This window comes from Dermacentor albipictus, chromosome 2, assembly GCF_038994185.2.
Source record: "Dermacentor albipictus isolate Rhodes 1998 colony chromosome 2, USDA_Dalb.pri_finalv2, whole genome shotgun sequence".
Classification (NCBI taxonomy): domain Eukaryota; kingdom Metazoa; phylum Arthropoda; class Arachnida; order Ixodida; family Ixodidae; genus Dermacentor; species Dermacentor albipictus.
In genome coordinates, this window is record NC_091822.1 from 125,255,074 (window position 1) to 125,273,096 (window position 18,023).

The 18,023-nt window shown below is 45.6% G+C and overlaps 1 protein-coding gene across 1 annotated transcript in view; it reads left to right on the plus strand.

The window, feature by feature from the left end:
* LOC135910709 (scoloptoxin SSD14-like) overlaps nucleotides 1-15,295 on the plus strand; it is a 168,887-nt gene extending 153,592 nt beyond the window's left edge. The window contains exons 16-17 of the mRNA XM_070533943.1: nucleotides 1,867-1,980; nucleotides 14,891-15,295. Coding sequence (XP_070390044.1) covers nucleotides 1,867-1,980; nucleotides 14,891-15,037 — 261 coding nt within the window. The 3' untranslated portion in view covers nucleotides 15,038-15,295. The remainder of the gene's footprint in view (nucleotides 1-1,866; nucleotides 1,981-14,890) is intronic.
* The last annotated feature ends 2,728 nt before the right edge of the window (nucleotides 15,296-18,023 follow it).

An 18,023-nucleotide genomic window follows, 5' to 3' on the forward strand; every position in this document is an offset into this window, starting at 1 on the left:
AGTTTTGAGGTTTTCTGTTACTTGCATTGTGAATCTGACTTTGGTTTACATATCTAGAATGTGCGGCAGTACTGCCTGCTCACGGGTATTCCGATGGGCTGAGTCACCTAAGCTACCTGCATACCAGATTTAGTCATTCCTCATCAGGTAATAATTTTGCGGTTAAAAACTGATTGCAAGTCAACCGCAACTACCGCACTACTTGCTGCTATCCGCGAGTTACTTAGGTATTTTTTCAGCAAGTAACCTCGTACGAGTAACATATTCACTGATCCTAAGCTAGCTCTCTAAATTCTTGACTGAATCATAATATGAGTTCTGTTTTAGCTCCAAAAAGCAAAGCACTGCGAACATCAACGTTGCAAAATTATTTCCCAGTATTACCCAGGCAAAACGCCTAAATGGTTGTTCGGATGCACGTATTTCGCTTGGCCTGCCGGATACGAACACCACGCAAGTAGCGCCATGTGAAACATAACGTTTGATCACTGTACGAGCAAGACAAACTACACAACTATCGGCTGAAGTACTGCCCAATGTATTTCCGCACGCTTCGCCAACTCAAGCGCCAGCAAGCAAGCATGAAACTCGTAATTGGCCTTAGTGTCGCGCTAACTAGGCGTTACGTACACCTCAGTGGTCGCACTGCCATTAGTCTAAATAGCGAGGGTTGTCAGGTGCCTGACATGGTTGTGAACGTGTTTTGTATTTATCCTTTGATACGCGAGATCGGTGAAAACTGGAATATCCGGCCATTGAGTTAGATAGACGACCGCTGTAAGATCTTTTTTTACGTAACTAGTCTTAAGAAGAGTATGAAACAGTAATTATGATCCGAGTTCGACTCTTTTCGCAATAGTGGATGAGGTAGATAGCGTAGAATATTGAAAACATGTTCGGATTGCATCTGCATGACTTTAATTCTCGTCATGGTAATTAGTCACAAGTTCTTTCCTTGCCCGTCTCCTTTTCCACATCAACGTAATAAGCCAGAGTAAGCTAGCGGAATCTTGTCTATCCACATATAAATCTTATATACAGCTACTCTTGCTTTCTGCAAAGTACACGCACACGTTTGGATGCAGAAGGCACAAAATACTTCCGGTTATGGTAGTTTTGCATAAGTAACATATTGTAAAGGAAAGATACGTTTATGTCGTTGCGATTCAAGCACCGCGCTGACGGGCGATTTAGTGTTTAAGGAAAAACAGACAAGTTTGAAGCTTTGCCGAAGAATTGATCACTTTTTTTTTACCTTGCTGTTTATTTCTTGCCAATCATTTACGAAAATATGTTTGATGATACCGGTGAACAGACTGCCATTATTTTGCCGAACGTCACTGATGCAGCTTATACAAACTTATGCAAATAAATTATTGGGAATAACTACAGATCAACTTTGAATATATCTCTGCTGATGACACGCTGGTCTAGCTTTTGGGAGAGAGTCATGCTACACAAAACAGTCCAAATACTGCACATATATAGGTCACAAACACCTCAATACCTGTACGCACGAAAGCAAAGTCTTCTTGCCGAGGTTCGTTAAGACGAGCAGGCTTTGAGAAATCAAAGGATTACAGTAGGGCGCCAAGCTCGCTCCGTCATCAACCAGGCTAAACTATTTAACTCCTTTTAAAGTAAGCATATTTCCATCCATGTTGACAATACTTTTCGTAAGCATGCAATACAATGAAACTTTGAGGTGCTCGTAGGCGAGGCAGCGGATTCAGTAGGCGACCACAGTATGAAGCAAAGTGAAACAGATTATACTCGTGCGATGACCGTAGCTCACGCATTGCAAGTACTTCGTGCAGATGTTAAAATAACGTGGTAAATGCTTTGCGCTATCGGTGCAACCTGCAGGTGTCTGTTCGAGCGCTATGGCAGGGTTACAATATCAAGGAGGCCATTGACAAACGAAGGATCCACCACCAACTTATACCGAATGTGGCGATGGTGGAACCTTCTTTCCCAGAGGTAAGACTTCCTTGTAGCATTTTTAGAAAATAAGCAGTGATCCAGCATTTTTGGTTTAACATTTCCATTCAGCAATTTTGAGACGACCTCAAAGAAGCCTTCCTGAAGTGGCAGATAATTGATTTGAAATGTGTGCTGAAGATCTTGCGTTTATAAAAGAATGACTTGAAATGACGGAAAGCACAATGCAAGATTTAGTTATTCCTCCCTCTGATCACGTACACAAATAATAACACCTTCAATATTACTGCCACTGTAATCTGTAATGCAATAATGATGTGGAAGCACGGACTTATTCGTTGTAGCTAGCATTTACAGCGAAATACTTAATTTAGGCTGCAACGTTCGCTCCAATCTATCTCTTGTTTGACTTTTGTCTGAAATATGGCTCCGACATGGATACAGCATACAGACTGCTCCATAGCTTAACAGTATGTAAACCTTTTTTGACCTCGCCTATGCGTAACTGACCACCATTAAACGGCACTTTGCGCAGCGCAAGGTGTCAGGATTGGGGGCTCAATCCCATCGTCCGTGGTCCTTTGCCAAGATTGGAGTACGGCATGAATTCGGAGGTAGTGGCCCATGCCGTCGTCCAACTTATTTACGCTGAGATCGTTGATGAAGTGAAGAACTGCTTCTCATCGAGAACGAGGAAAAGGGTTTATTTACAGAAATTAAATCAGTCTAACATGACTGCTTGAGAAAAAGAGTAACAGCCCAACATGACTGCATGAGAGAAGTGACTCAGTCTAACATGACTGCTCAAGAGAAGTGTTCTCAGCATTCGCACAACCACAGTTTTTATACACTCGATCCGCCGGTCCTACGACGCGGCGACTGTTCGTTTCCTCATCACCAACTCGCCGCTGCTCTGCAGAACAGTTTACGTACACAAAGGCAACCGCGCTCTGTACACAGAGGCAACCGCGCGGGGTGCCGTTCCGGGAACTATCGGAGCCGATCGAGGGTCGCTCGTTGTTCTGCGCCACTCCTAAGCGTGAGAAGCACAAAAATACGTAGTTCCCGCGGCAGCTTGTCCATGCGTGTCAAATCAGCTCCGCGTTGGGGAACTCCGGAATCATTGTTCACGCACCGAACTAGTTCCGTCACAATGTCGAAGGGGCTGGAGGAAGGCGGCGGATTCCAGCGCAAAGGCCGCTTCCTCGAACGCCTCCCAGCTGCAGCGACGGAGAGGGAGAGGTGCGCGTCGTGTCGTAACTGTGTGGCAATCTTGTTTCGCAAATCGCCATTCTTGACAGCGCCTCCATGGCCCGGAAAGTCTCGACTGTCTAGCGCTGACAACCGCTAGGCAGGAAGAGAACGGCTGCTGGTCAGGGGGTGGATTGATGTCTTGGCTCGCAGCGACCACTTGTGCATTGATGTCACCGCCCCAAAACATCCAACAAGGGCAGGCAACTGCAAAATGAACCCCACAACACGGCTCTGCGCCGAGATGACGTGCATTGGCTCTCACTTTAGACTCGCTAGGCTTCAAAAAAAAAACAACAACAACATAAGTGCAGAAACAAAAAAAATGCTACATTTCGCTATGTCAATTTCTGAAGCAAATTCCTGCTGACACATTCAGCAATCATGGAGGGAATCCTGCCAAATGAGAGGGGATCTTCTTCGCTTAATAAAATTAACACTAGTAACCCTAAAATTTAGGCGGGACCTCCAAACGCAGAATTCAAATTAGCCTGCTCAAACCATCCGCATTGCTATGCAACTTTCCCTTCTTATATCTAACGGAGAAGTTGTACTCTTGGAGAGTGAGGCTCCATCGGAGCAAGCGGCCGTTTTTGTGTGACATTTGATTGAGCCACGTCAGAGGACAGTGGTCGGTCTCGAAGATGAACTTCGCTCCGTACAAGTAACACGACAACTTCTGGGCGGCCCAAACCAAACAAGCGCATTCCTTCTCTGAAGCGCTGTAGGCTTCCTCTCTTACATTTAGTTTACGGCTGGCGTAGAGGATAGGATGCTCCTCGTTATCGTCGCCGACCTGACTAAGTACCACGCCCATACCTCTGTCGCTTGCGTCGCATTGAAGTATGAATTCCTTTGTGTAGTCTGGCGCGCGAAGCACAGGGCGAGAAACCAATAGCGTTTTCAAACTTTGGAAAGCGTTCTCTTTGTCCTTATCCCAGTGTACGTTACTCGGTGCTCCCTTTCGGAGGGCGTCTGTTAATGGACTTGCCAATTGCGAGTAATTCGGAATGTACCGTTGATAGTACTCCACAAGTCCCAAAAATGAACGAAGGTCCGTTTTCGTGCGCGGCTGAGAAAATTCTCCAATCGTAGTTATTTTCAGCTCAGCCGGCCGTCTCATGTCCTGACCGACAACATGGCCCAGATAAGTAACCTGTGAACAACCAAACCTACACTTTTCCGCTTTCATCGTTAAGTCGACTTTAAACGTACGAAGCCTAGCATCCTTGTCGTAATAGACTTTGGCGTTCTTTTGAGCTATTGCCATGTTCTTTCCGACTAGTTCTCGGGTTGCGCTTAGACGTACCAGTAAATTTAGCACGTATTCAACCACGGTTGGACTCTCCCCTCTTTCCTCCCACATTTCTCTTAACATTCTCAGTGGAGACCGGAGTGTCCTCCCGTACACTAGTTCTGCTGGTGAGAACCCTGTCGCCTCATGTGGAACCGTTCGCAAAGCAAACAACGTTGCCGGCAGACAGTTCTCCCAGTCCTCCTTGTGCTCGTAACAGAGCGCACGCAAAACTCGCTTAAGCACCGAATACCACCTCTCTACACTGTTTGACTGAGGGTGATAGACAGAACTGTGTATTAACTTTACCCCGCACTTTTGCAAGAATGAGGAAGTCAGTGCGCTCGTGAATACTGACCCTTGATCTGCCTGAATTTCGGCTGGAAACCCAACTCGTGCAAACACTGTCAAAAGCGCGTCTACTACTTCGGTGGAGCTGAGCTCTTTCAAGGGGATTGCTTCTGGAAACTTGGTAGCCGGACACAGCATGGTAAACAAGTACCTGTAGCCTGATTTTGTTTTTGGAAGAGGCCCTACCGTGTCTATTACAAGCCGTCTGAAAGGCTCTGTAATTAAGGGCACTACCTTCAGCGGAGCTTTCCAAGTCTCTCCTGGTTTACCAGAACGCTGGCAGGCGTCGCATGATCTTACAAAGTTTTCTACATCTTTGAAACAGCCAGGCCAGTAGTATTCCATAAGCAATCTTTCCTTTGATTTGTTTATGCCTAGGAGGCCGGACCACCCATTTCCATGACAAAGACTCAAAAGGTCCTCCCTATACTTAGTAGGTATGACTAACTGATCTAAAATCCTACCCTTTCGATCTCTGTAATGCCGATACAACAATCCTCCTCTCTCATGTATCGTTACGTTGCGCCTAGCAATGTCTTCTTTAGCTGTGTCATGTAATTTTGCTAAGCTTTCATCATTCTTTTGCTCAGCTGCCAGTGACTCTCTATCCACGCGTAAGAGTTGATCAAAGTTCTTTGAGGCCGGTGATAATAACGACCCTGTCTCGCTTGTGAGCGCGTCTGCTTGCTCTTCCTGCAGGCTAGAACTCTGACACTCTAGTGCTACGCTCTCATTGAGCTGGTCAACTGGCAGGCTCTCCTCAACTGTTCTTTTGTCCCTCGGGCCTAGCTCGGATTCGGGTATTGAAGCTATCCCCTTTTCTGCTTCAGCTGGAGGAGCTTGAGCATTTTCAGCCGAAAGCGCCGCGATCTTACGAGCTTGGCCTCTGGTCAATGCCTGTACTATGCCCTCTCCCAGTTTGAGCCCTCTGTCACGCAGTAACTGATTCGAACGATTCGAAAAGATGTAGGGATACTGCAGTGACAAAAATTTGGAAACTGCAGCCTCAGTCTCTAGCTCCCCGAATGGTCCACTGATTTTGACTTTGGCCATGGGCAGACACACGCTGTGTTCTTCTACAACCTGTTTTATCCATGCTACTTCTCCGGTGAAGTCATCTACCATCACGTAAGACGGATGGACAATGTCCAGCGTGGCGGCACTGTCTCTTAGCACTCGGCATGGTTTTCCATTAACTTGCAGGTCGTGGAGATATGGACTTAAAAGTTCCATATTCTCATCTTTTTCCTCCACGTAGGAAAAAACTACGCTAGACTTCTCGCAGTTTACAGCTATATGTCCCAGTTTGTGGCATTTGTAACAGCGAATTGGTCTAACAGATTCGAATTTTCTTTTCTGTTCTTTTTGTGCGGTTTCTCCGTTAAGTTTCTCCTCACTCTTTTCTGCGGGCTTTTCCGCCATGTCTACAGGCTCTGATCGTCTAGTTTGCGCACCCTTTTTGAACGGAAATGGTTTCCGCGGTCCATTTCGACCGTCCCAGTTTCCCTCCTCGGCGTTCAACTTTCTACGGGTTGCGTACTCTTCGGCTAATTCAGCCGCCCTTTCCACAGTGTTTACATTACCTCTGTCTTGCACCCACAGTTTCACATCTTGGGGGATGGTTTTGTAAAACTGCTCTAGACACATGCATTCAATGATCATGTCTCTGCTGTCGTACGCTTCCGCGCTTTTAAGCCACTCGACTAGGTTGGCCTTTAAGTTATATGCAAACTCCGGATAGCCCTCGCTATCTTTCTTGCCTGTGCTCCTAAACCTTTGCCGAAAAGCTTCGGCTGAAAGGCGGTATTTCTTCAGGAGACTAGCCTTAACTTTTGCATAATCATACGCATCCTGCACACTCAGTCTGGCGATTACTTCCGCCGCCTCACACGGCAACATAGACAGCAACCGCTGTGGCCATGTACTCGGGCCGAAGTTCATCTTCTCGCAAGTCCTTTCAAAATTGCTTAGGAACAAGCCTATGTCGGTCCCGACCTCAAATGGCTTTAATAGCCTGTCCATACGGTACGATTCTGCCTCACTTGATCGACCCAGAGCGCCTTCACTTCCTTGAGGCAACTCCAAACGTTTGCTTTCAAGTTCAAGTTGCATTTTCCTTAACTGAAACTCGCGATCTTTATCGCGTTCCTCTCTCTCTCGCTTTTCTCTTTCTCTTTCCCGTTCTTCTCTTTCTCTTTCCCGTTCTTCTCTTTCTCTTTCCCGTTTCTCTCTCTTTTTGAGAAGTTCCATTCCCATTTCAATATCTTCCTCACTGGCCTGATTGGAAATTAGCTCCAATAATTCCGATTTGAGCATTTCCTTGCGTACATCTAGGCCCAGTTCCTCACCAACAATCAACAACTCGTCTCTCAGCAGTGTCCTTAACTCCATGACTGCTGCTTTACTGCCTTGATTCTGCTCTCTAAATCTAGCTAGGAAAACACAACCTAGCTAACACACAACAATCTAGCTTCCCTACTGTTCTAAACAGAACAACCCCAAAATGAAGCCTAGAGAGTCAAAGCAAAAACCAAGCACTCACCGCAGATACAGCACCATGTCGCAAAGTCCATCCCACCGCTGTCAGCCAGTTGTCAGGATTGGGGGCTCAATCCCATCGTCCGTGGTCCTTTGCCAAGATTGGAGTACGGCATGAATTCGGAGGTAGTGGCCCATGCCGTCGTCCAACTTATTTACGCTGAGATCGTTGATGAAGTGAAGAACTGCTTCTCATCGAGAACGAGGAAAAGGGTTTATTTACAGAAATTAAATCAGTCTAACATGACTGCTTGAGAAAAAGAGTAACAGTCCAACATGACTGCATGAGAGAAGTGACTCAGTCTAACATGACTGCTCAAGAGAAGTGTTCTCAGCATTCGCACAACCACAGTTTTTATACACTCGATCCGCCGGTCCTACGACGCGGCGACTGTTCGTTTCCTCATCAGCAACTCGCCGCTGCTCTGCAGAACAGTTTACGTACACAAAGGCAACCGCGCTCTGTACACAGAGGCAACCGCGTGGGGTGCCGTTCCGGGAACTATCGGAGCCGATCGAGGGTCGCTCGTTGTTCTGCGCCACTCCTAAGCGTGAGAAGCACAAAAATACGTAGTTCCCGCGGCAGCTTGTCCATGCGTGTCAAATCAGCTCCGCGTTGGGGAACTCCGGAATCATTGTTCACGCACCGAACTAGTTCCGTCACAATTACGAAGGGCTGGAGGAAGGCGGCGGATTCCAGCGCAAAGGCCGCTTCCTCGAACGCCTCCCAGCTGCAGCGACGGAGAGGGAGAGGTGCGCGTCGTGTCGTAACTGTGTGGCAATCTTGTTTCGCAAATCGCCATTCTTGACAAAGGAAAGACAGCATCAAACGATTTAAGTTTTTTGCTGACGGTATCATTCAAATGCAGTTTATCTGCTCTTACTTTTTGCGAAAGGGATATTGAAAACTGTAGACAGAGATGAGCGCTTCTATGTACCCACTTTTCCAATGTTTAATGATGACAATATCGGCCACTTAAATGTAGATTTGTGTAACGAATAACGGCCACATTAAGAAGCGTGCTTGTGCAGAAACGTTGGTCCTTAGAACTTAAAACATTGCTTAAAGATCAATAACTCTGGAATGAGTGCCCGCATAGGACATTTTTTCTTGATATGCGTGAACGACTGAACCTGGTATCTGCGACAAAACATGTCGACAGGCGACCACTACCATAAGATCTTGCTTCCGGCTTTCCTGAGGTGCGTTGCTTCAGAGAGATTCGACAGACCTCTATGCTTGCTATGCCAGGTCCAAAAAAAAAAAACAAAGCGCCAAGAAACTTTATAAAACATTATAGTGGCGTAGCACTTCGTGGACGCGGGTTACGCTCAAGCGTATGGATGCTTTTCCGGAGTTTCTAAGCCATGCCGTCTTGCCTGACACACCCGAATTGTCGCAAACCGCCAAGTGCGCTCTTCGGGAGTCTTCTGCGCACACCTCGCCCGCAACTTTGCCGGTCCTGTTCAGCTCGTGCCCGCCGCTTGCCGACGACTTCGGGGACGGTCGATTCGCGCTATGCCTGCTGCCGCTTTCGTTGCTGCTCCGTCCTTCTCGCTCGGCGCTCGGCCTCCGCATCGCCAGACGAACCCAGTACATCCGTAGCGAACAGAGCCCGTAGCAACTGTCAGACGAGACGAATTGAGCGGGCCTCTATTCACCCTCCTCCTCCGCAGCGCTCCGCTTCCTTCCCCCTCCCCCTTCACTACGTACTTATCCTCCAGCGCTCGCTTCCCTCTCTCAGCTCAGCGGCTTCCGATACAATCTCGTCGATTTCAGAGATGGGCCATGCACGCTTGCGATTAAAAAAGTCTGCTGGTCGCATGTCACCAACTTCCCGATAAGTGGGTGTCTTTCCAAGCGTCTGGAACTCCAGTAGTCGCCGAGCACGGAGAGCACACCGTCATGGTTCCACCACCATGGTGGTCATGTGAGGATGAAGTACTCATGTGTGAAGTTTTTCTTGATATAAACTAGCTGAGAGCTTGCGCTTTTGTCGTCTGTTATTTGTTAGTCCCTGCGTTATTGCGCTGTTATAATGAATCATTACCAACTCGCCCAGCTGTCCATACATCAGTAGTTGTGGGATTGAGAGGATGTTTTCCCAACCACATTACGTTCAACGGCGGGTGGCTGACTTGTCTAGTTTGTATACCACCAATATTGTTGCAAGAGCGAACATTGGAATACAGTAAAACAGGACGACAAAAGACAAAGACGAAGTCCCGAGAGGTCTTCTTGATTGCACACAGAAATGTTCAAAATGCACGATAATGTATGTAAACAAGGGCTTGTAAGACAACCATAAGTATCTCACCTCCTGCGAAGCATGCGCATGTGCACTACATTTTGTACATCATTCCTTTGTTAAAAATGTACAGGAAACAAAGTAAGAAGGGATTGCCAGATCCGTCTCTATTTCTTGTTATTGTAAATGTGGTTTCTTTTGAATGGAATAATAATGCTGGACAACGAGAACCTGTATACATGAGTTTATCACATGATTTGAGCGTTGTTCTCCTTGTCTTTACATGTTCCTGTGACATTTTTCCTTATTTAAATAGGACGTTTCTTCACAAAACGAGGGCGCTGCTTGTGGCAATAATTTTTAAAATTTCAGCTATAAATTTTGGGCTGCCAGGGAAAGCACCAGATTTCTCCACGGTTTTCCTGCCACACAACAAAGCCTCCCTGTTTTTTTCTGTTTGAAAGGATCCTGAAAGGTTTTTGACGATCTTGTATAAACGTGCTCAGTCGTTAGGACAGGTTCATCTGATCATCAAGCGAAACATTTAAGGGCTCCGCGTAAAGCGTGTAACTTATAACAAACTTTTCAAAATGTGCATCAGTGCCGTTCACAGCGGCGCCGCTCTCCTGACTATTCAGCCACCCTGTCACAATCTGCGTAGTAGGCTCGAGCATGGGAAGTTGGGCGAGCTATCCGACCGGCTACCCTGCAGGTAGCGTTATAGGTAATTTTTCCAACATTATGGTGAACAAATCTTCTTTGCAGCAGTTGAAATGTAGGTTCATTTGTTTCTACAAAAAACAGAAAGAGAATACGTGATGATAACTTAATACTGCACTCAAGGACTTCCCGCACACAGCCAGTGTCATTTGCTTGCGTTACAACGTGCTCCGTGTTGACGCGAGCTGCGTGTTCGGTGTTGGTCTCGTTGTTTCTTTACACGAGGGCCACAAATCACGCTCCTTGGGTTGTGGCCTTCAAACTTAGCGATTGACAACATTGTGTTACTCTGCAAGGCAACATGCAAGCGCAGCGGCTGCAGCGCATCGGGCTGTCGGTATCCAATCGATGCCAGCGTCTACAGGTTTGCGGCCGTCACTTCACGCCGAAGGCTTACCTGTCACAATAGAGAGTTTTAGCGTGTCCGGTATTCGGGTAAGAGCAAGTGGGCTGGGCGGTTTACGAGATGAGCTGCGGCGCAAACGTGAGTGACCTGCAGTGTGCGGCCACTTGGTGGCACAGAGCTCAACCAAACAGGCACAGAGCCAGTGGCGTAGCAGCAGGGGGGGTGGGGGCCGTGGGCCCCGGGTGCACGGGGCCAGTAGGGGGTGGGGGGGGGTGTCATATACGTCTGAAGTCACCAAAAAATTGTCAATATCCTCGCCTTCCTCGACTACACCGAGGGGTTGGGGGGGGGGGGGAGGGTGTCAGAAGAGCTAAGGGCCCCGGGTGCCAGATGACCTAGCTACGACACTGCACAGAGCTAATGTAGCAGTAACCAACCGTAGACTACACTGCTGCTGGTGTAAATTTTCGGCAGCAGCGCATTCGTTAACACGTTGTCTTTTTGATGTTTAAAATGTTTTAAACTTGGTTACAGCATTATCAGCTCAGAGTTTGGCTTGTTAAGCTCTGCGCCACAAGGTGGCTGCATCATGCAGGCAATTCAGGCAGCTCACGTTTACACTAAAGCCCCTTTATCACAGCGGTAGTAGTACGGAGAGGCTTTACGCTTCCGCCCATCCGTGAAAACGCCCAGACAGCCTGTATTTACAGGAATACCGTGCACAGATCACCGTACACGCTTGGTGCTGCGACAGAACGCTCGCAACGCACGCTGCTTGCATAGTTATCGATATGGATCAACGTCCCGGCTGCTGGCGTAGAGGTAGGAGAGCCTTCACGCGCTGGCTCCCAAAAACCGGAAGTAAACGACACGACGTCCCACCATGATGGAAATCCAGTGAAGGCGTAGCTTAGCCCCCATCTCTCGGGGAACGAGGTGAGGAGAAAAAGAATGGCTAGAAATAGGGTAACATGTGCGAGAATGATTTGTCGTAGCTGTACGCTACCCGCCTACAATATTTGTCCAAACTTCTTCAGGGATGCTATAACAAAAACGCCCAATTTTTCCCTCCGGAACTTCAAAAAGAAAACATAAAACTTGAAAACAACAGACCCTACATATGCATAGGCAGAATTTAGTCATTACATCAATTACGGTTTGTGGAATAGATGTACTAAGTCGCTCCAGAGCGTAAATGTGTTTTGCACATGGCGGAAAATTTCGCCCTGGGCATAAGTACACATTCTACGAGGATTAAACTTAGCGATAACAGGCGGACCATTATGGCATACCTGTAAGCGAAGGTAAAGTCGTGTGATCTAAAGAATGACTTTGCAAAATAATTTCTTAATTAACTGTTTGGGCAATATCACACAGCCGTTGTCAGCGACGTTTCTCCTGAATTCTGAGAAAACCAACTTGGTGTTTAGTGGAAGTAGAGGTCATGTCAAGTGCAATGTTTGAAGGAACTTCAACATTCCTAACTTGATTAGAAGCCGTTGCAAAGGATTACTGAAGCCTCCTTGCTCTTTCTTTGTTTTACAGGTAGTTCATAGTAGGTTTCTACGGTATGTTCGGTGAATTAGAAAAGCCACCTTGTTTATATTTGTGAAATATTAAGGACAAGTTATGCGTAATCAGTGGAAGAACTTCAAAGTGTGTAATCAAATAATGACCTTAGCTTAAGAAAACAATAAACGTACGCAGGCTATCCAGACTGTAATAAATGCAGCGTCATCGACATTACATTTATTGAAATTGGGGGGGGGGGGGGACAACCATCTTTTCAGCGAAATAAGATGCGTGAGCATGAATTGCTGCCACTATAAATTTATTAACAAATGCTCAAAACCCACACACCCCTGATGTCAACTCGAAGGAGGATCAGACGGAACAATTACCGGCTATGTATGCCACGCTAACCCCGCCAGCTTCAACATCACCACCACCACCACCACCACCAATGCTCAAAACCGTTATATGCGTGCAAGGTTTCAAACGGAGCAGTCCTACAAGGCTAACGTTTTAATGTATAAGATTTAGAGAGACTGACAACGAATTTTTGTTGTACCAATTTTTTTTAGTGCAATGAAAAGCTTACGGGCCAGAGTGTCGAACCATGCAGTGGCTACACGGAAACCACCGTGCAACATTTTAGAGAACAGCTCTTAGGTGCCCATTTCGGCGGTTAGCGTCGGCGTAACTGAGCGAACGAGCACAGAAAAGGACGACAGACCGAACGCGGAGTGCGGCGGGGGATGAAAGTCGCGAGGAGGAAAGTGGAGGGGGAGAATATGGCAAAAGTGTGAGAGGTGTAGTGCAGCGACGATGGCATACGAGATGGCGCCCGAGTAGCCCGCGTCGTCTGGGAGGTCTGTCTGCTGAGGCTGCTGTGAATCTCGCCCACGCGTCACCCACGCACTTCTCGCGATCTTCCGATTAGCGAGGCAGTCATGCCACACTTCGCTCCGTTTGCGACGTGCCACACGACACAGATTGTCCGTGCCAGACAATATATCACGAAATGAAAACACGAATAAAGCTGCGCTCAAATTTTGCGTTAGGGAATATTGTAATCGTCGGTGAATTTCTTATGAATGAGAATTTTTAGATCTGCAGTGAGGGTGTAAACGTTCACTGGAATCATGCTGGAAACTGATAGGTGAGCGCAATAGAAATCATATGCCGGCATTGGCGGTAGGAAGATGACAAGTGTGGTCGAAGCTACGAGAAAGCATTAGTTTATCAAGCCGATGTTCTTGCAATTCATGTTTTCTAATATGTTAAATTATTTCTACAATAATAGCTACGTGCTTTCGGGGTTTCCTGTCTGACAGCTTTTTCAACAGTCAAAGTTGCTTTTCGCAAAGCCAAGTTCTTGAAAGTGTAACGACACTTTTATATGTAATGCGCATATCAGCGTATTGGCGTAGCTATGCGTGCAGTTTTGAATTCCGGACCATGTTGTCTCTCGAAATCCTGAGTGAGGTAGAACAACAAATATTAGCTAGAATGCGTGCACAGGATGTCGTGAGCGTTCAACAGAAATCATGTGCATCGCCATGCATTGAGGGACGTGAGTGCCACTCGATAGCGCTGACTTTAATTTTTTTTACTTCGCAATACGCATAGAATAAAGCGCAACAGCCTAATAATACACGAACTGCAACTTTAAGCAATAAGTATCTGGTTCTTAGTAACAGTTCCTTACGTACAGTAATCCCATATACTACATTCGAAGTGCCATGGCTTCAACGTCAATTCGAGCCACTAGCTAGTTTTTAAAACTTTCTTGGTCAATTTAAAACTACATTTGCTACTGGAATCCCGGCCATGGCGGCCGCATTTGGATTGGAACGAAATGCGAAAATACCCGTGTACTTCCATGTAGGGGCACGTTAATGAACCCCAGGTGGTCCAAATTTTTGGAGTCCCACACTACGGCGTGCTTCATAACTAGATCGTGGTTTTAGCACGTAATACCCCATAATTAAAAAAATCATAATTGCGACCTAAGTAGCTAACAGCGTGCCGTGTTCTATCATTATGAATTATGGTAATTTCATTTGCTTCCACGTCTCACAATACATTCTCGCCACTTGTCAGTGCCTTTAACTACAGGTAATGAAAAATTGTTATTACAAGTGCTTGAAAGAAACAGCTCTTCGCTGAAAATTGGGTTGTGACTATGACAGGTCACACAAGTATGCTATCGGATTATCTAGATAGGTTTCACTCCAACGTATTGAAGATAAAAAGGTAACAACAAGAGCAGCGAGATAGCGCAGTGGTTTGTGCGTCTGGCTCCACGGTCTGTATTGCTGAAGTCACGTGAGCTGAAATCCCAGTGCTGGTGGCTATAGACCAAACTTATTTTTTTGTTCGCCGTAAACCGATGTTGTATCTCAGGACAAGGAGGCCTCCGAAAGATGACAAAATGACTCTGGTGACGAGAATGGCCAGCGTACTGTAAGGAACGGACAAATAAGCCAAATGCAGCTTCGAACACTTACATGCCGTCACAGTAAAAAAAGAAAAAAAAAGAACAGCACCAGAGGTACAAAAGTGAACTTTTTCTTTGATCTAGGCTATGGATGCAGTAAACAGCCTGCTCGCGTTAGCCATTTGTTTTTATTTTATAATACATCATTATGGGTCTTGAGTTCTTGCTTTGTACAATATACACTGGTTTGTTTGCAGGACGATATAGAGGCACTGAGAAAGCTTGGCCATGTTGTTAAAAATCGCACCGGAAGGTTCAACATTATCTTGGGCATTCAGCAAGACAACCAACGCATCCTCGCGAACTCCGACTTCAGAAAAGGTGGTGCAGGGGACGGCGAATGAGAGATAGTCCTCTTATTATGTGTTTATTAAACTTAAGCTCCTCTGATTGTAACCAGTTGCTTATGTCTCTTAGGAATTATGAGTTGATTAGGTAAAACGCAAGACGCTAATCTTCTCTATGAGAGGCTCCAAATACTTGATGTCCTTTTCACTGCAAAATAAATGTTGTGACAAATTACAAGATAATTGTCAATAAAATACAGCATCTTTAATTGCGGTACTGTTCAATCCTTCCGTATACGCTTCGCATCCTTGATGTCCATTTCCGTTTTAAATAAATGTGAAAAATTATAAGAACATATTGCAATAAAATACATAATTCTTAATTACAGTACTTTTGAACCATTCCTTCATTTCTATCTGTGTGCTTTTTTATTCAAAGTGACATAATAAATTTTCGTATGATAGTTATGATGGGTTCTTTACTCAAGCAACATGAGCTGTCATCCAAGCGTTATTCCCATAGGAGGCTAAACATTGCAATACAGCCAGGGTAATACTAAATGTTAGCGAAATGTGAACTTCCTTGGTACCAAAATATTGGGTGTCACACTGGATTCGCAAGACATACGGAGGTTTTGCACAATGCTCTTGAATTGAAAGTATTTTCCCCTATATGCGCTTTCTCTTCTGCTAGAGTACGCTAGAATGGGACTCTTTGTGGAGGAGAAGTGTAAATTATACGTTAGTCATCGTTAATGTTCGAATAAGGGACGTCTCTGTAGCCAGCGCTGCTACAATAAAACTTTGGCGTGCCTGAGAAAAGACCTTTTGTTTGAATTGTTTCATCGTTTCAACTCTCCTTCATCCATTATGGCATCCTCTTGTTTGAATTTACTAGATATTGTTTGCAAGGCGTAGCAAGTCTGTAGGGTCCTTATGCGTGAACACCAGCCGGCGGTGACAGTAGCTTCAGAAATACGTAATTATATGAAATGGAAGGAAACAATAACAATATTATATGTTTGCCTAAAGGCAGAAACTTGGAGGCTTACGAAAAGGGTTCTGTTTAAATTGAGGACGACGAAACGAGCTATGGAAAGAAGAATCATAGGTGTAACGTTAAGAGATAACAAAAGAGCAGATTGGGTGAGGGAACAAACGCGAGTTAATGACATCTTAGTTGGCATGGGCAGGACATTTAATGAGGAGGGAAGATAACCGATGGTCATTAAGGGTTACGGACTGGATTCCAAGGGAAGGGAAGCGTAGCAGGGGGCGGCAGAAAGTTAGGTGTGCGGATGAGATTAAGAAGTTTGCAGGGACGACACGGCCACAATTAGTACATGACCGGGGTTGTTGGAGAAGTATGGGAGAAGCCTTTGCCCTGCAGTGGGCGTAACCAGGCTGATGATGATGACGAAAGGCAGGGAAGAAAATAGCTACTTTACTGGCGTTAAAGTCTGTTGAGCTTGAAATCAAGTCTGAAATGCTTAAGGGAAATGCCCATTTGGTGTGTAGTACAATACCGGGAGCAACGAGGGCACTTAAAGGTATGCACATGATTATTTATGCAAGAAGTGCCCAACTCTTTGTGGTGATATCTTACAATAGTGACATTGAAACTAAGGACACTCGGTGAATTTCAACAAACATATTAGTCTTTGAACCAGAGTGCTTTGATGCAAGATATCTGCAATTACGCTAATAACAATAATAGTTTTGTTTGTATCTTACGAAAGGGGAAAATTTTCTCTCTCATACCTCACATGAACATATTGTGGTTGGTATGGAATAACTGAGCTCAATACTACAAACTTTTTGTAAGAACATCCTGTCACAGGCCAGGAACTTTTGCAAATATTCTGGTTGCAATGACTATTAAGAACATCCCCAGTTGAAAAACACAACAGGAAATTTCAGTCTGTCGTATTTTGGGACGTTGTTGTAGTACTGTTGTCCGTAGTGTGACGTCCTGTAGTAGAGTTCTGTAGTGCTTGATAAATATTTAATGAAAAATTGACAGAGACCTCCTTAAGGCTATGTAAATTTGTTAGTAAAAAAAAAACCATTCCCGCGGAGGATTCGCACTTGCGCCCTCACGATCTCGAGCCCGGCGTCTTACCACTGCACCACTCCTACCATGTCTTTCCTGTGTACATTTTGGCCATGTCAATAGTACGATGTGCTGATGTTTACATTTGCATTTTAAGAGCCAAGATGCGCTATCACTCCACCGCGTCAACTGCCGCATCTCTCGAAGAGCAAAAGTGTTGTTGCCATCGACAGGTACATCGGGGAGTGCTAGAACATCAATTTTGATGTACGATATCCATATTAAATAAGAAATTCAGAAATAGACAACGGTGACTGTTAGGGTTGTTACTGCTAATTTCGACAGTTGTCTCTCGTTCTTTACACTTTTGAGCGCGCATATAATTCGTGGGTTCAATGTAAAATGGCTACATAAACATTCGTGGATTAGTGTTCTTTCTGACACCATAATGGCTTCTCACGGCAGCGCTGTACCAGAATCATGAGACCAGAGCCAGACAGCTTTTCACGCAACTTTAAGGAACAACCCATTACTTCATTTTCGCTTCGCAAAAGCTTATGCAATATTTCTGGGAAATTAACTAATGTGTCAGTGTAATGGAACACGTAAGTCTACAGGCCTCTGTGCCACATTTTTCCAAATAAAGTAAAACGGATACGCAGCCATTCCCGCTGATGGTATGATTTTAATGAGGCCGGTATGGCGTTTCTATAGTGCCTCGTCGTAAGGCACAATTATAACAATGGGCCACATCGACTTTAATACCAGTGTCGGTGCTATCAGCAGTGCCGGCTTCAGAGAAGCACGATTGAATACCGTGCAAGAGAAAAGTACAGTGTACACCATCAATGCGAAACTGACATACAATTTTAAAGCGTCGCGACGGAAAGCGCTTCTGTCGAGGCGTCAGAACTTATGTCGCTGCGACAGAAAGTAGCACATTTCTGTGCAGTCCCGACAGAGAGTTCCTGTTGCGACGTCAGAATCGCT